The 23887-nt window shown below is 37.0% G+C and overlaps 2 protein-coding genes and 1 long non-coding RNA gene across 3 annotated transcripts in view; 1 reads left to right on the forward strand and 2 right to left on the reverse strand.

Moving 5' to 3' along the window:
* Nucleotides 1–132: 132 nt before the first annotated feature.
* plch2b (phospholipase C, eta 2b) lies at nucleotides 133–15736 on the reverse strand. Its single transcript, XM_044122596.1, has 21 exons — nucleotides 15224–15736; nucleotides 13886–14032; nucleotides 12268–12511; nucleotides 12045–12174; nucleotides 10231–10401; nucleotides 8894–8987; nucleotides 8571–8774; nucleotides 8352–8472; nucleotides 6951–7122; nucleotides 6760–6882; nucleotides 6514–6597; nucleotides 6322–6419; nucleotides 6149–6237; nucleotides 5411–5596; nucleotides 4373–4480; nucleotides 4169–4293; nucleotides 4008–4092; nucleotides 3787–3933; nucleotides 2059–2138; nucleotides 367–1411; nucleotides 133–252 (listed from the first exon to the last, which is right to left on the reverse strand). Exons 1-21 carry the CDS (start codon nucleotides 15558–15560, stop codon nucleotides 236–238), a joined length of 3807 nt encoding a protein of 1268 aa, XP_043978531.1. The 5' UTR covers nucleotides 15561–15736; the 3' UTR covers nucleotides 133–235.
* On the forward strand, nucleotides 13032–14000 carry LOC122834292. Its single transcript, XR_006371171.1, has 3 exons — nucleotides 13032–13162; nucleotides 13253–13352; nucleotides 13913–14000. It is a non-coding gene; the product is annotated as an uncharacterized LOC122834292 (long non-coding RNA).
* A 2471-nt stretch (nucleotides 15737–18207) lies between the features above and the next one.
* The window catches only part of skib (v-ski avian sarcoma viral oncogene homolog b), a 52185-nt gene continuing 46505 nt past the window's right edge, over nucleotides 18208–23887 (reverse strand). Inside the window, exons 5-7 of the mRNA XM_044121137.1 lie at nucleotides 23605–23867; nucleotides 21690–21920; nucleotides 18208–20233 (exon numbers count right to left, since the gene is read on the reverse strand). Coding sequence (XP_043977072.1) covers nucleotides 20012–20233; nucleotides 21690–21920; nucleotides 23605–23867 — 716 coding nt within the window. The 3' untranslated portion in view covers nucleotides 18208–20011. The remainder of the gene's footprint in view (nucleotides 20234–21689; nucleotides 21921–23604; nucleotides 23868–23887) is intronic.

The raw sequence follows: 23887 nt of genomic DNA on the forward strand, positions 1-23887 counted from the left end.
TCTGAAAATATAACTTACATATAAAGCTCAACTACTAATTTAACAGTTTGCAAGCATTTCTGTACAGTTGGCAGCAGCAGCATCATTTGAATTCAGCAATTTCTTTTCACAAACAATGTCTCATAAAAAGTTAAGGTCCAGCTAAACTAGAAAAATAAAGTTTGTATTTTTGCTCAGGCTCCTGCTTTTCCGTTTGTTCTTTCTTGTTGTGAACTTTGATGTCTGTGGTTTTTTTTCAATCAGAGTCGTGATCTGATCAGGAAAAGAAAAAGTGAAAAGCCAGGATTAGGAATGGAAATTTTACTCTTGTATCATTGCTGGTGTTTCTGCACTGCAGCTTCAAATATTTTCTTATGAACGACTCACCGTCAAAGAAGAGCGGCGATTTACAGCGAATCTCCTTCATCCTCTGGTCGAACAGCGCCTTCATCTCCCTCTGCAGCGTTCCCTCTCGCTGTTCTGACCCGGCCGGCGGCGGGCGGCTGGGCAGAAACTCCAGGCTGTCGGTGCTGCCCCCGCTGTTGCTGGATGAGCTGCCGGACAGGCAGAGGCCGTTGGGAATGCGTCTCACCTGGCTCTGCTCTTGCTGCCAGAGAAAGGCGGGCTTCCGGGCCACAGCCGGCGTCTGGGGGGAACAGGTCTGTTTTCTGGGGCAGCTGTGCGAGCGGGCTTTGGTTCGTATCGGCCGATTGGACGTCGGCGCCTCTAAGGTGCGTCTGACCCTGGTGGGGGATGATGGAGGGATGAGTTTAGAGAGTTTGGCTTCAGGCGGTGGCAGAGTGTGAGACTCTGGGGCGGAGTAAGGCTGAGGTTCTGGAAGGTGTTCAGGTTCAGTGAAAACCTCACTGTCCTCCTCTGGTTCCTGCTCCTCTGGCAGCTCAGGGTGCTCCGGTTCAAACCTCCTCACTGCATACTGCTCAGCGCAGCTTTGCTGCACAGATTCATTCTCAGAGTCCCTTTGATCAGCTGGAGGTTGGTCATCAGGACCGAGACTCTCCGCCAAAGAAACCTGCGACGGGGTGTCCAGGTCAAAGCTTTCCTCCTTCACACAGGGAGCAGCGGCCCCGCTGCTGTTGTGAGAGTCGGTGGAGGACATCCGGCTGAAGAAGCCTCGCCGTGTCTCTGGAGGCTCGTGGATCTTCACTCTGTGCGCTCGCCTCACAGGCTCGCTCATCATCCCCTTGTGGAAGGCAGCTTTAGCCGCTGGGCCTTTTACCACTGGAGACATTTCTCCATTTCTGCTGTCCTGAGACATGGTGTCCAGATCGCGGTTGAAAAACAGAGTACGTCCATCTTCGGAGGACTGGATGGAGACGTCAACAGAAGGATGTCTTTGATTGCCCCTCATGTGCTTCTGAGCTGCTTTTTGGATGTGTTTTCTAGCTGCGTTCATGGCATGAGCAGGTTTGATCTGTTTCACAAAGAAAGTTTTATTCAGGACTTGAAGATCATGAATAATATGGAGGTTTATTTTAAAGGTGACCTATTATGCTTCCTAATCCATGGCTTATTCAAAATGTTTTATGCACAAGATTATGCTTAGATTATGAGATTTTAGCCTGACAATTTCTAACTATTTTCATGAGTTGTTCTTATCATTAAATCCAAATAAGTTGCTGCTGGCCATATCCCCAACTCAATGCTTACACTCACAGGTGAAAAGTGATGCAAACAGATGCACAAGAATGCGACCGTACATCTTTGAAAAGCAGAAGTAGAGCCTTCTGCAAAGTCAACATAAATGCAGCAAGTGATTTCTGGATGGTGAGTCAACAACAAAACACTTGTTTTTTCCAGCAACCGTTAAAAGCGGTAAAACCAGATGACCAAAGGTGCTGGAGATTCACTTGGGTTGCTAGGTGATAGGCTGGGCTAAGCTGGGGTTGTTAGGTAATGGCACAACGATTGGGAGATTTACCAGACATCAAAAAATATTAACTTATTGCCAAAAACAGCTGATTGTTTTTTTTAGGCACTTGGGCTATTTATAGAAGCAGTTAATACCCAAATGTGCAAAAAGTGAATTTTACATAACAGGTTCCCTTTTAAGTAGCGTACCTTTCCTGTCATGTCATTAATGCCAACATGAACAAAAATGGACGACTCTGCCATTCCCTCCAGGTAGACGTGTCGATAACCTGGAAGCATAATCAAACTGGTTGTGATCTTTGTCCTTCATCAGAAACATTTTACAGTCCAAGTCTGACTATTATATTTGTTCTCTTACATCTAGGTTTTATTAGAAATGTACTTTTCTGAAGCCTTGGGGAAGTGAGACTGTTACGTTTGTGAAAAATCACACAGAAAATTTTGAGACTCATAATCACCTTCTAGTAAACAAAGTGTGGGGAACTATTGGAAAGTAGACTTTACTAGTGGATAAAAGTCAAGACAAACCTCAAAGATAAAGATCTACTTGCTAACAAATAGATTAGGAGATGTGTGAGGTAAAACGCTGCATCCAGGAACTATTCAACAGTTTTACAGAGAAGAATCCAAGAAATTGTCAAATCAGGACAAAGAAAATGTTCTGGTTTGGTGAAAATGAAATAAAACAATATCTCATATACCACCATCTCTACTGTGAAGCATGGTGTTAGCAGCATTATGCTGTGGGGGCATTTACTTATGGCAACATTTGGGCATCGTCTGTAACATTTACAATCTAATGAGCCAATGAGGTCAGCCAGATTAATTTTGTTTGGAGCCGGATGACTTTTTGGAGAAAATAAAACTTATAATTTTAGATAAATATCTCCTCTAGGAAATTATAACCTATTTTATTTCTATTTTCAGGATTTAAAATAAACATAAGACTTTGGAAAAAGAGATTTGTAGATTCCAACCTAATGACTAGAAAGATGTCTAAAAACAAATTACGGGAGCTTTTAGAGTCAATCTTTGTTGAAATTCAAAGTAGAAAACCTGCATTTGTTCCTATATCCATGGTAGAAAACACCTAAAAACAATTGTACCAACATGAGCCGAGGCTAGGATTTCTGATTAAAATACTAAGATATGCATAAGAATATTTATGTAAATATTTTAAGGCTTATTTTTTAGCTTTAAAAATAAGCTAAAAACCTTTTTAATTTTGGAGTATTGTGTGTAAAAATAAAAAAAATTGGAAAAAGAGAAGTGCTGTGAATACTTTCTGGATGTTTGGCATCTGTTTTTTGTTCATCAGAATAAAAGAATTAAAGATAAATTACTTCTCATGTTAAAATTTTACCGTACCAAAAATATCAGAATGTGCAGTAAAATAAATTACAAGAACAAAAAGGAGAAAAAAATGAACTAAATAAATATTTTCACATATTTAGACAACAAATTATCAGTACACTAATGTAGATTATTACAGTTACTGATGTTTAAAGTTACCATTTACTTTTGAAGGCTGATGCATTACTCCAGACTGAGACTTTCAGCAACAAAAAAAAAAAAACAAGCTAAAAAAACAAGAACAAACCCAAACATTTCAGCTGGGTCTGATATAAAACTGAAATATGAATTCATGGAAAAGTACCTCATGCCCACAGATTACAGTGGAGGACCAATGATGCTATGATGCTACTTCAATACAAATATCTCGTAGAGGATGGTATAAAAAAATCTTTGAAATACAATAAATACAAAAATAACTAAAACAGGTTTGTCACTGGGCTTTTAGGCTGGATTATGACACTAAACATCAACCAGTCAGACACTGACCTTCCTTCCAGGTCACATCTTAATCCCCAGATTTAAACTCCAGTCCAACTCTGGAGATTTGAGCCGACAGCCTACCTGGCATCATGCTGGTGAAAGCCACCGTCCTCTGGCCAATGAAATCCCGTCCAATAGGATCATGATCCCAGACCTGGAACCTCACCAGGGCGATCTGAGGCATCAGGATGCTGAAAACGAGGGTCTCCTCCCACATCGGATTGAAGCCTATATGACAAAAACTTTAAATAGATGTGAAAAATGGACATAAAGCAACTTAGACAGGGAGTTTCTGCGCTCACCGTTGTCATCAACCACTCTGGTTTGCTGCTTGGAGCAATCGACAGGCAGACCGATGATCTCGACTTCAACAAAGGGATCGATTATCTGAAAAAAGATCAAATCAGAGGTAATTTTTTGTTAATAATTTAACTAAACTCAGAATGGTTGTTCTGGCTCTTACTTCTCCTCTGTCTCCAAACATTGAGTCTTTGGGTTTGGGAAGTTGCTGCCCACTGATTATCTTTAGCACCAGCTGAGTTTTTCTGTGTCCTGGTAATGGCTCCTCTGTCATCGGGTTAAAGGGAGCTGAGAAAAACCAGAAGCATTTAGCCACTCTTTTGCATAATTACATTTATTGTTCTATTCATACACACTGCATCCATACCTTTACACATGCACTTAGGCTTCAGAATGTATCCGCAGTTTCCATTGCTTGAAAACTTGGCTCGGTTCAGTTCAAGCATTCTGCCTTCTGTTTGGTAATTCATTGCAACTAGAATAAAATAAAAACATGCAAAATAAACATGGAGACCTTCTGGTAATATCACACAGCCTTTAAGAAGATGTATTGTGGCTTATTTAGTTATATGCAGAGTAGAGAAGGCAGAGTACTCAAAAACTGTACTCAAGTTAAAGTAGCACAAATTCAACATAAAAGTAAAAAGTGTCCATCCAAAAATGTACTGAAGTTAAAAAGTATTTGGTAGAAAGGCTACTTAAGTATTGAGTAACTGATCAAATTATCAGTCATTTAATATGTAAAAATTACATCATCAGATATATGATATAAATACAGAATTAAGTGGAAACTTTTGGTGTTTTAAAGATCAAAATGAAAATAATGTATATAATTAACATAATTACAAAATCAGACAATACAGCATGATAAAAATACTTCTAAAGGTATATTTTTTTTTCCAAAAAGTAACTGAAATCAATGTAACTAAGTACATATAACCACTCTGGTTATATGCTAAGTATAATTTACATGATTATTATTCAATTCAATTCAAACATACTTTATTAACCCAAAAGGGAAATTTAATTATTAAATTAAATTCATTAAATTATAAATGAATTATAATTTATAACTTAATAATTATAAATTATCATTAAATATATTACAAGTGTTATTATTGTTATTGAAGTATTCACAAAATTTAAAATTATTGAACATAAAAACAAAAAAACAAAGCGCCAATCATGATTTATTTTGGAAAAAGTGTTTTATTTTGAAGAGTGCTTAACCGGATATGGTTTTGTCTTATGTTATTTTCTGATGCTAGGATACGAAATGTCCGTTGCCGTTGTTCTGTCAGATAGAACACCGTTTCTTGTTCAGTAAAAATCGAATCAAAAGTGTTCAGCAAAGACATTTGGGCCTCCGTTATGACTGATTACATAAACTGTCTATATCGATTACCCATATGGCATCCCGTATTCCAATATGGCTGCGGGTTAAAGTTGCTCGAGTCCACTCTGAAGTTCGACGGATAGACTCTGATAAGCTGGCGCTGGTTGAAACGTACCAGCTCGCCGGGTTTCAGCTGTAAAATCTGGTTCATTACAGTCTCGTTAAGCGATGACACCTGCCAGCTGCTCAAAAATCCTGCGAAACAGAAGTCCATGACAACAGCCTGCGTATTAGGGTCATTGTCGATAGAAGAAAGCGAATTTGTACCAAAAACACTCAAACAATTATAGAATAACATTTGCTAGGGAAAAAACCATGGGCATTTTTGAAAAGTCGAAAATTTGCTGGTGCAAAATTATGAATTATGAGATTTAATGGGGAATTTTTAAAGGAATTTTTTGAATTTTTAAACTCAGAAATTTCCAAATTTTTCTAGAAAATTTCTGAGATTAATCTCCAAATTTTTGACTTTCTTGAACATTTTTGACTTTTCAAACTCAGATGTTTCCAAGTTCTTTCTACAACATTTCTGAGATTATTTTCAAATTCCAGTTATTTTTTTCTAGAAAAATTTCGACTTTTGAAACTCAGAAATTTCCAAGATATTTTCTAGAAAATTTCTGAGTTTTTTGGGAGAAATGTACTCATTTTTTTTCTATCTACAATGGCCCCAGTACGCCATTATGTAAAACATAGATGTGAAGATTTTCGCCAAGCGCTGCTGCGTAAAGCCTCTTTGATTTTTACCTTGTGTTTCTATTTCATGCACTCGGACAGATTTAGTGTACTTGACCAGGTCAGACAAAGCTCTGGAGAGTCTCATGGTTTTCCTTTTTCTGAAAAAATATTGTAGAAAAACAAATGTAATTTTAGATATTAAACATCTTATAAGGCTGATGCGTCCAGTTCAAGGACCTTACTTAGGATGGTAAACAATCTGGGTTCTGTCTCGGCTGCTGCTGTGGTCTGATTCACCGTCAGACATAGCCTTGTTTTTCACACGTATTTTCTTTTTTCTCTGAAAACATGAAAGATAAATGAAGTTTTTTCAAATATTATTTTTTTAATATTAAAGGTTATGGATTAGAGAATCTGAAGAAATGAACTGGCACCTTTCTTTTGAAGCTTCTTATGATTGATCTGCCAAACCGTCTCTTCTTCTTGGGCTGATTAGTTGATTCTGCACCGTTCCCAGGCTGAAAAAGTGCAATGCTATTTGTTAACACATCTATCCGTCCGTCCATTCATCCATTTATTTATTTATTGAATTTCCCCTTTGGGGATCAATAAAGTATTCATCATCATCATCATCATCATCATCATCATCATCATCATCATCATCATCATCATTAATTTGCCTGTAAGTCGTTGTCACAATTATCATCATCATCATCATCTTCCTCCTCCTCGTTCCCAGTGTCTTCATCAGATACGTCTCCCTCCTCTGCATCAGGGTCAAGGTTTGCTGGCAGTTTCTTTCCCTGAAAAACAAGAATTTATTCTCTTTTTTTATCACTTAATTTGACCTGTGAAATAAACAAATATGTACCTTGATTAAAATTTTCCCTTTCAGAATCTCAGGTGAAGGCAGCTTCTTGCATTCCTGCGCGCTGACGTTAGTCAGATCCAGTTTGTCCTGCAGCACCTCTTTCAGGTATTCAGCCATTTTTTTCTGCTGTGGCACAGTGCAGTGGTTCTCTATGGAGAGGATAACGGGATACCTGGAGGAGAGTCATGACAAACTGAGGATTCAAAACAAACAGTACTGAAATATTAAAACTGCAGTATATATGTTTTGCACATATTTGTTAAAAACGGTCACTATTTTGTGGCAGTAGAAGACAGATGATCTGTGAAAAGATTGTTTTCCTCCGCCACCTCCCTGACCAAAAATAGTTTTGGTTGTTGTGGTTCTGGTTCTGCTCTGCATCCCCAGAACCAGAACCAAACACGGAGAATCAGCATCAAGGTTCTTTGCACCACAAATCTGGAACAAATTACCAGAAAACTGCATAACAGCTGGAACACTGAGTGCCTTTAGCCCTTTCATGAATGAATTATGATCCTTTATGTCAGGATTTTTTTTCAAAGTGTTTTTGATTTTCTTAAGGCATAAAAAAAGGTGGAATTTTTTATTTTATTTTTTGTAAAAACAAATTTTTTCTAGGATTTTTTTCTAGTTGATCAGTTCTAATTTTCTCCAAATACAAAGTTGTTATTTGGAGAATACACCAGCAGTATTAGTTTGTCTGCCATATTGGATTTAACAAAAAATGTTCTTGCATTTGCAGTGGATGGCCAGTAGTTGGCAGTGTATTGTATTATGCACCAGTGTCCACTTCAGTGGTCTGTGTGCATTTATAAGATAAAAATCCACAAGAAAAAGGGTTAAATCTCGACTAAAAACCCACCTGCTTTTGAAACATCATAAATGAAACACTGATCAATATATTTGACATGTAACAACAGCACTTGACTCAATGTAATGCTTCAATTGTTAGTGTGTTCTATGACTTTGTGTTTTTGTGTTTTTATGAAGTAAAGCACTTTAAAATGCATTGTTGCCAAAATGTGATATATAGAAATAAACTTAATTGACTGATTGCTAAAAGTGCTAACGGCAGAAAAATAATTTGCTATTACAGGAAAATCTATATTATCTGCTGTCATTGGTGGCTATGCTAACTAGCCTTAGCATTCACAACAAGCTCCAGTAGCTGCAGTGTAGTAGAGAGCAAGTAGGGGAGCCGAGGTGATTGACAGCGCTTAGGCCTGCCTCCTGCCTCTGATTGGCTGTTTCTAGTTAGCACTGGGAGCACTGGGAGAAGGTAGAGGAGCTACATTTTTTTTTACAGATTATCTGTCTCGTACCAAACTGTCAGGACATAGTGACAGTTTCACCAAATGTGTAAAAAATATATACTTTCATAAAAGTTACAACAGAGCTTACGGTGACTTAGTGAAGGCATATTTGTTAATTGTTTCAACAACGTCTTTGAAGAGAATTTTGGATGTCAACGTGTAGCCGTGATGAATGATGGGTTCACCATCCGGTCCATCCCAGCAGTCCACTGGAAGAGTGGAAAAATTAACAAAGATGTGCTGATGTTTCTGCAATATCACGCAAAAATTAAAACAAACACTTGCAGTGGTTTCTGCAGCCTCTCACCCTCCACACAGCGGCAGCCTGCTTGCAGAACATAGGCGTACATTTCCACCCTGGACTGGGAGAGCAGCTGGTCTCCAGTCAGGTAGGTGTTGTGCGACGTGGCAATAAAGTAATTAGTGAGAGGCTGCGTCATGTCCTGGTTCACCTGATTGTGCTCGGGGTTAAAGATGTCGCCTGCAGGACTTCGCATGTAGTTGGTGAAACCTGAAGGAGGAAGGATGGAGTGTCATAACGTGCATTTGCACACTGGTGGCGTGTTCTGCGTAAGAGGCAAAATTCACTTAATTTTCTGATAATTTACTTGATAAGCAACATTTACCCACCGTCAATACCCAACACCGTATGCTGGAGGTTCTCAGGACATGGCTCAAACTTAGCCACAATGTCAAATAAATGTTCTCTGCTCAGACCGCGCATCTAGAAAGAACAAAACATAATGTGTTCACATCTTCCGATTACCTAAATAATGTTTTATTCTAAAGTTCAGCAGCAGTAAATGTAAAAATGCATTAAAGTATTGAAATAACTTGATGTAATCTCACACCTTTGACTTGAGTACATTTGTTCAGAAAAGAAGAAACAAACAATCAATCAATCCATGAAATCAAATTATTGCTTCTACAAAAATTATTGTCACCCCTAACTTTTTTGATTAAATAATTTATAATTATTTTTTAAATTCATACTTTAAACAACACTCTACAAGCTATTAGATTAAAAAAAGACCCCAAAAATTAATAAGAAAGCTTTTAAAATGAGCTAAACAAATAATTTTTTTAAATACATTTTTTGAAAATTAATAATTGGAAATAATATACATTTTTTGCAATTAATGTGATTGTTAATTGCAAACAACTAAATAATATTTACATATAACAGATAATAAAAAGAGCAATAAATGAACATTAATATTTCAAATAAAGACATACACTTTCAGATTTTAAAGTCAAAATTTGAAAACAAACATGCAATTGTAAGTTTTTACATTTGTATGTTATTGGCACAATTGATGAAATTGTGAGATTCTTTCACATTAAAAGCTTAATAATTCATACAATTTCAGTTTTAATTTCTCAATTTTATATTTCTATTAGGAAATGTTAATTCTTTTAAAAATGAGTCTTAGTTGACTGAGCAATGGGCTTTGGATGGACAAAATTAATGTTGTGTAACATAAATATAATATAAACAGAACACAATGTACAGTAAGTAGTAAGCTAAAAATATATAAATTTGGAAACACTGAAGTAGCTCACACAATGACACAAAAATCTTGATCAGTTTATTGACCCTACAAGAGATTTTGAAGTATGAACAATAATTTTAAATACATTAAAAGCCTTATAACAATTTCAGAGTTGCATTAATATCAATTGTGAAAGTTAAGACTAAATGCATGCGAAACAACTGAAGTTTGATATTTAATAATCTAATTTAAAAATGTAACATTTCAGTAGTTTTTCTTAAAAACCAATGAGGATTGTGTCTCGTAAATTGTATATGCAAGTTTCCTATAAATCACAAAAATTAAGAAGTCACATCAATTGAAGATTAATTAAACAACACCAGATGTAAAAGCTGGGAAAATTAATAAAAAAAATTTTTTTCCCCCAGAACATCTTAGTTTGATTTTTCTAATCTTTTTTTTTTTTTTTTTTACCTTTTGTTCGTTCTCCAGAAAACGTGCCAGGTCGTGCAGATCCAGAACTTCTTTCTGGTTGCTGTAGGAGATCATGATCAGGTAGAGGTCTCTGCGTGTGGAAATCATCTTGTAGAAAGAGCAAAATTCATCGAAGCCCAGAGAGCCCTGGATCTCATCTGTGTCTGCTTCCTGCAACAGGAGAGTTTTATTACAAAGGGAATAAATCTCCCAGCATTGGTTTAAGGGGAAAAGCAGAATAGAATATATCTCATACACAGTTATTGTCGTCAGGAGGAATCCAGTTAGCTGCTGAACTAATGCAATAACACAGAGCAGTTCAGGCCATCTGTGGCGGCCATATGGCTTTCCTGCAGCAGTCCCTGCTCTTCTCCTGCCAAGAAGCTGAATAGATGTTTTTTTTTTTCCTGTGTTGCTTCATTTAATCTTTCAGTTAATCTTTCTGCTGCTTTGAGTGAACTGATGGCCAGATCTCAGAGAAAATCTCTTGATAGGTTTCTGATTTCTGCTGATGTTCTCCGAACTCTGGCCTCGGTTTTCCTCATCATTTTTCACAAGTATTTTGCCAACATCTGACTGAACTGGAATCGGCTGACCTCCCTGAAGACAACTTTCAGATGGTGGCAGCATCATGCTGATGGACTATTGATCAGTGAACTGAACAAAGTCAGTACTAGAGGGCAACTTGTTAGAGGCGAATAAAAACATATACAAAGAGCCACAATGCAACGGTGTAAATCAAATGACATTTATTTATCAGACTGTCAAAGTCTAGTCAAAGTCCAAACAAGAATCCAATTGAGATTTGAAAATGTTTTCATTTATGCTATTTATTCAATCTAGCCAAACTTGAGCTATTTTCCAAAGTGAAAAGGTAAAAAGTTAAATCTCCTGATGTTTAAAGAAATTTGAGACAAATTGTACGCTTGCAGTAACTACATCAACAAATAATTTTACTCAGTACTGGAGCCAATAACAAACACAGTTATCAGATTTTTTATTTCTGAAAAATATTTGAAAAACCATTCAGCCATTTTATTCTACTAATACTTTGTACTGGTTTGTGTAGCCAAACAAAATTCATGGAAATTTGTGGCTGTAACATGATAAAATATTGAAAAGTATGACTTCTTTTTTCAGGGTAGACAGCTTATTCTATAGAGTTTATTACTGTGAAATCCTTGAAAAAAATTGCACTTCACAGAAAATATTCATTTAAAAATACAAGGGAAAAAAGAGGCTAAAGATTAGCATGTTAGCACTGCTGGTGTTTAGTCCTATTCACTTTTAGCTAATGAATAATTTCTGCGAAATCATTAATTTGATGTCAGTTAATTTATTATACAGCCTATAAACGCAAGTCTTCCAAACTTTATAGTAAAAACCAAGATGAATGAGGATCTGAAGTTGGGTTTACAGTCTTTTGCTAACAACAGATCGTTATTTTGTTAGCAAGAACGATCATTCAGATCGTTTTTTGCTAGCAAATATTAGCAAGCTAAACCTGTGTGAAATGTCAAAAAACAATCTATCCTTTTTATTCACAGTTACGTTCTACAAACTTTGTGTTGATCTGTGACATAAAATCCAGTAAAAAAAAGAAAGTACAAAAGTAAGTTTGAACACGGCACAAGGTGAAAACGTATGACTACTTTTGCAAGCCACCACAGTTAGCCTACAAGCTCGCTCATAATTTTTAACATCTGGCTGCTGCAGAACAATCAAATTTTCAAATATTCTTTTTAAATATGAGCGTGAATAAACATCTTTAGCTGTGTTTATAGGTATTAAGAAAGTGGTGTAAATGTTCTCACTTGAAACATGTCCTTGACTTTCTGCTTGGGCAGATTGACATTAAGCTTATGGAGCAGCTGGTGAACTTCCCCAATGCTCAAGGTACCATCTCCATTTTTGTCAGCCTCGGAGAAGGTCTGCTGCAACCATGTGCAACCGCAGTTAAGGCTCAATCAGAAAATACAACAGGATCTCAGCTGTTAATCACTGCACCGTTAGCATGAAGGCGTGGATAAAGGATATTGATCCCGAGTGCGCTGTCTGCGGGCCAGACTGTCTTCATCGCTGATCCCGGCCATCAGGTACTTGAGCCCCTGGATCCAGGTGCGCACCTCCTCTGCATTGTTGGAGACCAGGTCCAGGGACTTGACTCGGTCCCCGTAGTAAATGCTGAAGCAACAGTTTGGGTCGAAACGGTTTTCTGCGTAACGCCGGAAGATCTCCGATTTTTTCCCCTCACAGACCTCATGGATGGAATCAATGGATACTGGAACAGAAAAAAACATTTAGGTTTTCAGACCGATTTCACAAAGTCAGCAGAAAACAGATGAACAGAGAAATGTGAAATAACTCACACCCCTTGACTTTTTTCACAATTTTGTTTATAACTCAGTCCTATTCTAAAATCAGTTTGGGGACAGTTGTCATAAAGAAAAATTAAAATATGTTTTAAGACATTTTGTGTACATATATACAAAACTGAGGGCACATCATGCATGGGGCGGTATTAGCAGATACAGTCTGTTCTTTAGGATTTAAATATGGTAACTGTTCCTGAAGCCGCTGCTTCATAATCCTGACTATGCACTTCGGGTTAATTTTGTGTTTTCATCTTAGTCTGAGTTACAGATATTTACAATGGAATAGGTTTGTTTGAAAAGTTTCATCATATTTAACAGATTTGATCTCAGCTTCATAATGCCGCCACCACTGTGCTTCACAGTAGAAATGGTGTTAGCTAGGTTATATGAACACAGAATGTTTTTATCCAAACATGTTGGTTGTTCCAAATATCTTTTCAAATACTGGAGAGCACAATGCTTTCAAGCTCTTCAGTGAAGCTGATTTTTGTTTTTGTTTTTATTGATTTATTTTGTATTTTTGTATTTATTTACAGACAATTACTTTGACTTTAGAGGTAGGTTTGTGCTTTGGTATGTAGGAATTTATAAAAAGAAATATAAAGGCTCCCCTACAAATCATCTTAAGTCGAATGAATTTTCCACAGCTGGACTACAATCAAATTGCAAAAGATTCTCAACGATGATCAGTGGATTTCAGATGAATTAGAGCTTTGGAGTGTCACAGAGCAAAAGCTGAAGTTACATGTATGTATTATTTTTGTTGTTGTTTTTATTATTGTTATTTTTCCTCTTGTAAAACATCTTTGATTGTCCCAAAAAGCACTACATACATTTTATTATTATTATTATTATTATTATTATTATTATTATTATTATTATTATTATTCTTATTATTATTATTATTATTATTATTATTATTATTATTATTATTATTGTGATGTTAAAAAGTAAAATGAAATTGACAATAAATAGCACATTTTATTTAAAAGTTTAAAAGTTATGGTTGTTTTTTTTAAAAATATATCTGTTTTCTGAATTTGCTGATATCATCCAAATTTGTCTTTATGTCATCATGCATGTATAAAAAGTCAACAATGATTCAAATATTTCCTAATTTCAGGGGAAAAATCGAGTAAAGTCATCTTTTTGGAACAACCTGATTTTCCACTTCACCTAACATTTACGTTGTATTTTCAATTTTTGAAGCCTTGGTTTCACAGTCAACAGCATTTCTAGTTTGGTAATTTTGTTCAATAAAAATGACTTTGAACTCTCACTTTTGGCCTTGTCGTGCTTTTTGGAAGGCCGCCACCGGATGCAGGACTTGTGCTCATCCAGGAAGAAGAACCGGACCAGGCCTTTCTTCTTCCCCTTCAGTTTGGTCATCTGGGTGCCGGTCTGCATGGTGCACATACATCGCTCCACTACAGGGGGAAAGATGGTAAAAAGGGTCATTTTCTGTCCCTCAGAGAGCAAAGCATGGAAAATAAATGTGATGCACACGCACTGACAGAATGACCAAATTAAAGGATATTGCAGATAGCTAGATTCAGGTGTTGTGATCAAATATGACTGCAAAAATGTGTAAAACCCTATTTTTGTTTAGATGATACTTGGTGTAATTTGTTATATTTACACTATTACATAATTTTGTGTTCATTTCCATTAAACACATTTAGTAAATAAACCAAGCATGGTCTGTGTCAAATGCTCTTAGGCAGCTGCTTATGTTATTGATAAAATAACAACATAAGCAACATTAAACAGATTAAGCAAGATTAATATCACAACTTAAAGTTTATATCTTCTGACTAGATTTAACCCTTTAACACCAAATATGTAATTTTTGATGATTATTTCTCTAAATATTTTCTTAAAAATCTGCTGATTCAAGTAAAAGTATTATATAAATTTATACAACATATGTATTATAGATATGTATAATTTTAGAACTGTAATATACTTTTTAAATTGGTAAATTTGGCAATCAATGCTTTTGGCTATGATGATTAAATGAATGCAAAAGCCTGACATATTAATTATGCTGCAAACAAATTTAGAAAACAAGCCAATGAGCCAAAAATGATTTCTTTTGTATAATAAAACACATTTGATGCTTAATTTCTATCATTATCATCATCAGTAACTTTAATTATAAAACGCTTTAGCTGAAAAAAAGGGTTGAATTTCAGTAGTAAACAAGAAAGCATAAAGGTAAAGTGGCAAAGCTAATTAAAAACTCAATTCAAAACACAATAAAACGACACATTTAAATAAACAAATAATTTTGAAAAGACTGAGTTTTCTGATGCTTTCTGTTATCAGTCACATGCATGTAACATTTCTGCAGCAGCATTTTTTCGTGGTGAGTTCAGGTCATTGTTGTTGTGCGCCGTGAGCAGGTAACCTTTGTTTGTAATCTGAAGATACATGTGACTCAACCTGGCACATCATTCAGGCTAATCCTAAAGGATTGTCTGCAGTCCATATGCTCATTATCTGCTTCTCCGCTTCCCTCTCTGTTGTTTGTGCAACTGACGACTCTTAAAGGTCACCTAAAAGCACATATCCAGAATATGTCCGGAGGATGAATTGTTCCCAAAAGGTTAGCTTACCTATTTGACCCAGCCTCCATTTGGGTTGTGCAACCACACTGCCGCCGATCCAGAAAAACTCCTCCGCCAGTCTGGAGACGGACGCTTTCTGCCAAAGTTTGGGGGAGCTCATGATGGAGTGGGTGGGCGAGTTGACGGGGCTGGAGGTCCGCTTGGCTTCCCGTTTGGCCCGTGAGGGGGAGAACATCCCGGATGACCCCAGAGCCTGGAAGGTGGTCTTCTTCGGGGTTGTCCGGGAGGACAGCAGCGGGCTCTGGCCCAGAGACGGCGGCGCCATCGCTGAAGGCCTGTGGTTCATCTCTGAACTATATATTTGGTTCCGGCTCACCTGTCCCATTCACAAAACATGGACATACCTTCCTCCTGTCTCCAACAGAAAGTTTTAGTCACACCGTGGCAGCATGTCCTCCAGTTCCCATCAGTCTCCCCACATGAGCAGAGTTCATTCAGTCAGGATCCGGTGCTTCGTCCATAGGTTCCTCCTTTTATTTACTTTTGCCGCCTGCAGAGTGCTCTCAGTGAGGAAGTGTGCAACTTGTTTGAGTCGCTAAATCTTTCTCAAGCTGTAATCCTGCAGTGAGGCTTCAGCCTGGTCTTGATAGAGGGATTTTCTGTGAAGCCAGTAAGCTCCTGGGGAGGGAGACTGGGACTGCAGGACTTCACTGCTCAATTTACAGCTTAAAAATCTTCACATTTAAAAATCTGAAGATAATAAAATGCAAAACAAAGACTTGAGACTTAGGGTTTGGTAGGTGGTGTAAACAAGGTGGAAATGTTTTCTCCTAAACTGTGAGTTAGGATTTCCCTCTAGAGGCAACAGGATGATGTGCAGCTCTATTATTTAAACGTCTCTCAAACTATAAACAATAAAATATCATGATCGAATTGTTTTCATTTAAAGTAAAGAAGCAAAAATGGAGTTTTAATTTTTTTTATTCACATTTAATACATAAACGCAAGCAAAATATAGAATAAACATATAAAATTTAGTAGTTTTGTACTAGTTTTACTCCTTATTAAGCAGATAATTATCTTTTACTGTGCAGTTCTGGTTTTTATATTAAGAAGATTAGCTAATTTGTTCAGTCATCTGCTTTACAGAATCGCCTCTTGTAGGTTACTAACTCTATTTTCAAAACATTATTGACTCAAAGGGGAAAAAAACTACAAGTGGAACTTTTCACAGCACCATTGTCTGTTTTTACAAACATTCACATTTAGATTTGAGGTGGGAAAAAAACAAGCATTGCAGTTTTCTTTCAGCCAGCTGGCTGGCAGTGAGCAGCAGGAGGGAGGAGAAAACTCTGGTCACTCACAGTGCTTTCTCCTCCGTCTTCTTGAAGTGATTTAAAACTATTGGAATGTTATACAGAACATTTTTTGTGGTTTTGAAACTTTAGAAACGTCTTTCAGTTTGATGGTGAAAAGCGACTCATGAATATACAGCTCTGGAAAAAATAAAGCACTTTAAATGATCGGTTTCTCTGAATTTACTTTTTTATAGATATATGTTATATTCATTTATAAACACCAATAAAAATGTTTCCACTCAAGAAAAGTTTAGAAATCAATATTTGGTGGAATAATAACTGTGAGGTATTCTAAGGGGTTTTTAGTGCAGAGGTCTCTTAATTGTTTCCAGAGCTGGAAATGCTTTGTGAAACAATAGCATTACTTCATGCCTAATCATCTTCCTGCACACCGGACAAAATATTATTGAGACATAATTCATAGCTGGTTGGAGTTTTAACCTACAACTTTCTGAACAATGTTCAATTCATCATCTGAAAATGTGATCTGGTCAAAAATGATCAAAACTAACATTTTGATGGGTTTCAGACACGTGACCCGGATGACGCGCGAAATTCAAATGGGTATCCGGAAGTGGATTTCTCCGGTTCCAAACAAAGCAAAACAGATCACAGCTAGGAGCTAATGCCCTAAATGGGCTGAAACAGATGAGGTATCTCAAAAAATAAAATAAAAATACGCGTATATTTGGCATCCTTATTGTCCAAGTGTAAAAAGACTTGTCATATAATCTTGAGGATTCATCCGGCGTCGAGGCGATCGACATAACTAATGTTATTTCTATGACCTTGGATCTATTTGTAAATGAATTATTTAGTCTTTTACTAAATAAGTCTGTAAACCCAAATTCATGCTGGAGTTGTATGTTAATGTTGAGTCACGCTGCATTTCTACAATGTAGCGCAACCATCCGCAGCGATCTGCAGAAACCCCATTTAAAAAATGATTCGTGGTCAGAGACAGGGGGGAAATAGTCAGCTCACTGTGACTCGCATCATGAACGCTTACCTTTATAATTACTATACTTATAACTTAGAAACTGTCCAATAAAATATCTGAAAATACAATTTAAACGATGTGATCGTTACCTGTTAGAAAGTGGTCGCTACAAATTCTGGCAATGTTAGTTTCCACACCTCCTGTTTCTAGCCGTGGATAGTTGATCCGCTATTCTTGTCTTTTTTCGGTAAGTTAAAAAACAAAAAACAAACCTTCTTTATTACCAACTACCTTAAAAATATGAAAAATACATTTATCTTTCTCTCTATTAGAACTGTTGGAACAACCGTACAAGACACAGATTTTAGGCATTTTGAATCTGGATCAACAGAAGTAAACGAGCTGCATTTACTTTCTGACCCCCATCTGCGTTGTGTGACGTCGGTACTATGCCATCTACAACCCAGCAATAGTGGAAAACAAAGTGCATGTCCCCTGAATACACCATTTTCACAGTGCAACATGGTGGTGGCAGCATCATGCTGTGGGGAGGTTGTTGAATTTATATTCAAGTAATAATTTGTGACAAGAATCAAATGTTTTACAGATGTGCTCTATTGAATCTTACTAAATTAGATTTATTGTATAAAGAATAATGGACAAAGAATGTAATCACACCAAAATCAGTTTGGTTTTTAAAGAAAACAGAAACAAACAAGCAGAACAAACTGAACTGAGTAGAACTGGTTTAAATTTTAATGGGTATTATACAAGTCTTCTGAAAGGAAAAGGAAAACACTGAAACAAGAGGCCAGTGAAAACCCACTTCCAGGCCCCAGAAAGGTACAGGAGCATCAGCAAATAACACGGATACCGCTATTATACTGTACCCAACAAATACTGAGCGAGAGTATCGTAATGATAAGACATGAAAGTGTTTCCTGTCTATTACACATGAGAGCACCAAAAAGGTTCAAAAACCATCAGAAGGTCTGAGTTAATCTGTGACGGAGCTGGAAGTGCTGAGAAATATATCATATATTTGTGAGTTTTTGGTCAGAGGTGAACTATATACTCTATAATTCATCAAATAATTCATCTATAACATGAAGTGAAAGGTTTTAAAGTTCTTTTGGTGAGAGAAACTCACAACTACTAACAGTTAAAATCGATAAATCTACCCAGCTCAGTATATGCCCTGTTACTGGGGCAACAATCAAATTACAGTTCTGCAAATTCAAATACCGTAGTCTCTCTGTCTTTTTGGTTTCAAGTAAGAACGAAAAAATAATATGCATAATCAACTTAAGTATGGGGCAAGCAAACATACCATACCAACAAACATCTTATTTACAATACTGTATTTACATCAGACGGTATACTGAGGGAAAAGTGAATTTAATTTCAGAGCTCGTGTTACTTTCTGATTCTAAAAATGTAACAGGGAGTACAATGCTAGGTTCTGTCTTTAAAAAGTGCAATTACTTTTCTCAAAGTAAAAAAATAGATATCCATATTTAGTATATATGTAAAAATGTTTTTCATACAAACAGCCACTGTTGATTTAAGAGCCCTAAAACCGGAGACCAAAAAAGAAAAGAAACAAAAAAAAAATCGCTTTCTCTCAATAGGCAGCGAATTATTGTAGATTATAAATTACTTAAAAAGTCCAAAGTACCATTTTATAACATTAACAGCTGTTTAGGACTTTCTTTTCTTCAAAGGAGTGTTTTTTTTTAAAACTTTTGTAAACTAATGTGGGCAAAACAAAACCAAAAAAAAAATCCTCTGCATGGCTTGGGAGTGAAAAACAAAACAAAACCACAACGAGCAACAAAAACTAGTACTTACATAAAATACCTAGGAGCTAAACAATGGTGAGCATGAAGGCCGCCCACCAAAGAACCGCCAATACTTCAGGTTTATATCAAATACAAAAGGTAGATAAGCTGCTATATATGTTTGTATACGTTTGTTTTTTCACTTGCTGGTGGAACTGAGCGAGAAGGTTTCCTTAAAATGCTCCACGTGTTTCTGAAAGTCGAGCAGATGCCTAAAGGTAAGTAGTGGTAAGCTTCCAGTGGTCTGCAGTGACACCTCTGAGTGGCACGAAGACGCTCGTCGTCCGCTCTCGTTCCACCAGTGGCAGCCGATTCCTTCCCTTCATATTCAAGTAGTGTTGTGTTGCTGTGTTTCTCAGAATAGCTTATACCGAAACCAAAACTCTGGGGCAGCGCCAGGAGGACGGCTCGCTGAAACGGTGTGTGTTTGTCGCTGAACAGTCTCTCTTAGCTTCACTCTTTTACATGCTCATGCTTCTTTCCAGTTCACGTAGTGATTTTTTTTTTGTCATATTCTCATAATAATATTGATGTATACTATAACATATCATATATGACAGATTTATTTCCTCTACAAAAGTGACTTTTTATTTATTTATTTTTTTCATTCCCCAACAGGAGCTCCTTTCAATTGAGTCTCTCCATCCAGTTTTCTTTCTTTCTTTCTCTTCTTTTTTTTTTTTTTACATGTGCATGTTTATGATCCTCTGCTGGACTGTGTGGTTTGGCATTTTGTGTCTTTGTGTGCGTCCTTGCTCTCTCTGGGAGGACTGGTGCTGGCCTGCAGGGCTAGCTGGTTCTGCAGGTCTTTCACCACGCTCTCCAGGCTCTGTCGAGCTTCTCTCTCCTCCTGAAGTTCCTGCCTCAGCTGCTCTCGGTCGGCCTCCGCCTGCTGTAGCTGCACATGCAGCTCCTCGATCTGCGCAACAAAACCGCACATGCATAAACTTTGTTAAATCAATTAGTAAACACATTATTTTTTAATTCAAAAACTGAAAACAAAAAAAAAAAAAGATTGAAAAAAATGGAGCAAAATTTGGTCTGTCCATGAGTGACAGGCCAAATAAAACTTTACCTTCTTTGACAAACTGAATTTTTTGTCCAAACTTAACATGACATAAACATTTCATTTCAGTTGATATTATTGATTACATTTTTGTTTTAAATATCTGAAATACTTCCAAACTGGTGGCGTGACCGCTCCTGTTTCATCCAGTTTTCAAGTCACAACGTTGTTTTTTATTTTTAAGCAGTCATGAGGCACAGTAGTGAAACCTTCAGCAGCTGCTGCAGGTCGTTGCTAGGTAACCGAGTTGCTAGGTAACCATAGAGCGAGAGCGTTAATGCCACCAGCCTTCATTAGCTGGTTGTTAGAAAATGAGTGGTTAAAGTCTTTCCTTTGTCTTTATCTCCCAGAATGCCTTGCAGTTCTGGAGAGGAGTTCAGTGAATATTCACTTAAAATTCAAATTCACAAATATTTTATTGACCCCAAAGGGAAATTTAATGCTGTTGTCGCTCATATGAATTATAATTCTTTAAAGAGTTATTGTAGAAAGTGACGGCTATCGATTATGTTGTATTATCTATTGATATTGATCACGTGTCTATTGTAATATATTGTTATTGATTTATTGTCCAGGCCTATTCTAATATAAGCCTTGTTATCTGCAGCAGCTTAGAAAATGTTCCTAGAATTAATAATCCAACAATTTAACATATGTGGATTTGAAATAGATATGGGCGAAACAAAAACATCCCAAACACATCAAACATGCCAGGCCTACACTTTTCCACTTGGCGGACTGGTACTCATTCATTTCATCGTCTGCTCCAGCTTTGTTCAACAAATTAAAACAAATTTGACCAAATGGTGTTGCCGTAGTTGCTCAGTAGTTTCTAAACAACAACAATAACCATAAAAAGCCCTGAAGATGGTGCTGAGTATCAGGGTTGGAATTATTAATCAGACAAATTGTGATAAATTGATCATTGTAATAATCGTCGCCTAATTTAGTAATTGTTAACTGGAGTATTCAAACTCAAAAAAAAAAAATATTTACAGAAAGAAAGACACTCAGAGCAGTAATTAAGCAAAAAACTGCAAAAAAAAAAAATTTACAATAAACCTTATTTGTAAATATGTTCTACCCAGAACTCCTTAAGTAGCATAACCTGGTTAAAAAGAATCTCCTATTAGCACCATTTGCTATCCGTTTATTAATCAGGCAGAAAGTCAAGCAGAAAGGGTTGAGCTTTTTACATAATTGATGTTAGAAGTTTTTATTTCTGTATTTTGATAAGCAACTTTGAATCTGAGTGTTGCATTATTACTATAATTACTCCTCTTTCTAGTGATTCAGCGGCGTTGCGTACCTGAGTGGAGTACTTGACTCGAAGACGTTCAGCCTCACAGCCCTGGTCGCAAACGCGAACTTGTCTCTCTCTGTCCAGCTCTCTTTTCAGCCGCCCACAGGATTCCTCTGCGTCCCTCATCTTCCTCTCCCAGTCCACACGGAGGCGCTCAATCTCCTTCCGCAGGTTGCGCTTGGCTTCGATGGCGTCGCGCAGGCGGCCTTTCTTAGCCACCCTCACGAACTCCAGCTCCTAAAAAAAAAAAAATCACAAAGTTTTAGGCTTGTTAACACAGGCTGTTAACCAGCTTTGCAGCAGCCTAATTGGCACCGATGTGTGTGTTTTTAAATAGACTAATGCTTTATCAAAGTTGCATAATCTCAAATTGAAAAACCTGGTTAGAGATCTATCTGTATTGGGAAAAATGTAAAGAAATAATTGTTTCTGAAACGCCTTGTGCCCCAAATAAATGCAACAGACTTTACTTTTAAAAGCTGAACAGAGTGTCTGGATAAGAAATTTACCCATTAAATTGACATAAAAAGCACATTTTAGTACAAGGGTGTTCAAAGTGAGGCCCGGGGGCCACAATGCAAGAAAGAATTGAGCAAAGTTGGTGCAGAAAAATCAGCTTTTAATTGATGCATTAAAACAGCTAAATACAGCAAGTGTTTTCAAATGAAGACTGAACTAGATCCTGTTTTCATTTCTGAGAACATTTTTAAAGGTTCTTCCAGATTCCTTTTATTTAACAAAGCAAAAACCATTTGAAGATTTGGATCCATGATCCCATTCCTACATTAATATGATTAGTCAATTTGTTTAATTAAAGTGGTCCATGCTTAGTTAACTGTTGAGTAGGTTAAAATATACATTTGGTGATTGTAGTTTTAAAAAATTATATATTTTTTTTAATTTTTGGCCCACTTGACAAAAATTTTGGAACCCTGATTTAGATTGAAAGGAACTTTAAACTAGTGATCTCCTGTTTCCCTGGAGTTTTTATATGATGATGCACAGAAGTCCAATTCTCAACAGGACAAGGAGATTTTAAATATAAATGTGACCCATTTCCAGTTTAATGAAAGTAGTTCAGCTTAATATTTAATATCTTTGATCCAAAACCCGCAACCAGATCAAAAGAGGAATAGTTCATCAGACACAAAAATCCCAGTTCTTCTAGACATATTTATGTGTGTAACCACAGCTTTAATTTAAAAGAGTTGTTTCCTAGAGTGTCTTTTTAAAATGGGTGCATTATGCAAAATTCACTTTTTACACATTTTTATACTTCCATTTGGGTTTCTACTGCTCCTAAAAAACAGACCAACTGCTTAAAAAAAGCAACCAGTTCTTCTTTTGGGGTAGTTTTAAAAATTCTTCAATTTTTGAGTCACACTGCACCGTTACCTAGCAACTCCAGCCTAACCCTGCCTGTCACCTAGCAACAAAAGCATCGCTCCAGCATATTTGGTCAGCTGGTTTTACTGCTGCATGCGCTGTACAATGGCTGCTGGAAAAGGCAAGTGTTTTGTTGTTGACTTACTACTCAGAAACCACTTGTTACATTCTTTGTGGTTGTGCATGAGGCTCTACTAATGCTTTTCAAAGATGTACAGTTGTATAATTGTGTGTGTATTTCCAGTTATCTTTACATGAGAGTGTAAACGTTGAGTTGGGGGCGTGGCCTGCTGCAGCTTATTTTGATTTAAAGTGACAAACAGCTCAAAATAGGCTCAACTGAGCAGACTGAAATCTTATTATCTAAGAACAATTTTGTGCATAAATTGTGTAATGTTTTGTTTTGTAACCATCTCAAGGAAGCATAATCGATCACCTTTGTGAGGCTGCAACAAAAGCTGCATTTATTGAGGAGTTTTTAGCGTAGGATACTTTATTTTATGTCTCACAAAGTAACCATGAGGGGAGGAGTTACCTGTTGCAGGCTGCGTTTGGCTTGCAGGGCAGCCGCCAGCTTCTCCTCCTGCTTCACTCTCATCCGGACGATCTCCTGCAGGACCTTATCCCTGGCCTCTCTGGTTTCCATCCCAGCATACAGCATCTGCCTCATGGCCTCTATCTCTGGGCAAACCGGCCCCGACTGCCAGGGAGCCAGATCCTGCGGAGGCCTCTGGGGAGACAGGCTCTGAGAAACGGCGCCGTACGCCACTGCAGGTGAGGTCAGGGAGGGAGCTGGACCTGAAGAGATTTCAGAGGAA

The sequence above is a fragment of the Gambusia affinis genome, linkage group LG07 (assembly GCF_019740435.1).
Source record: "Gambusia affinis linkage group LG07, SWU_Gaff_1.0, whole genome shotgun sequence".
Lineage (NCBI taxonomy): Eukaryota > Metazoa > Chordata > Actinopteri > Cyprinodontiformes > Poeciliidae > Gambusia > Gambusia affinis.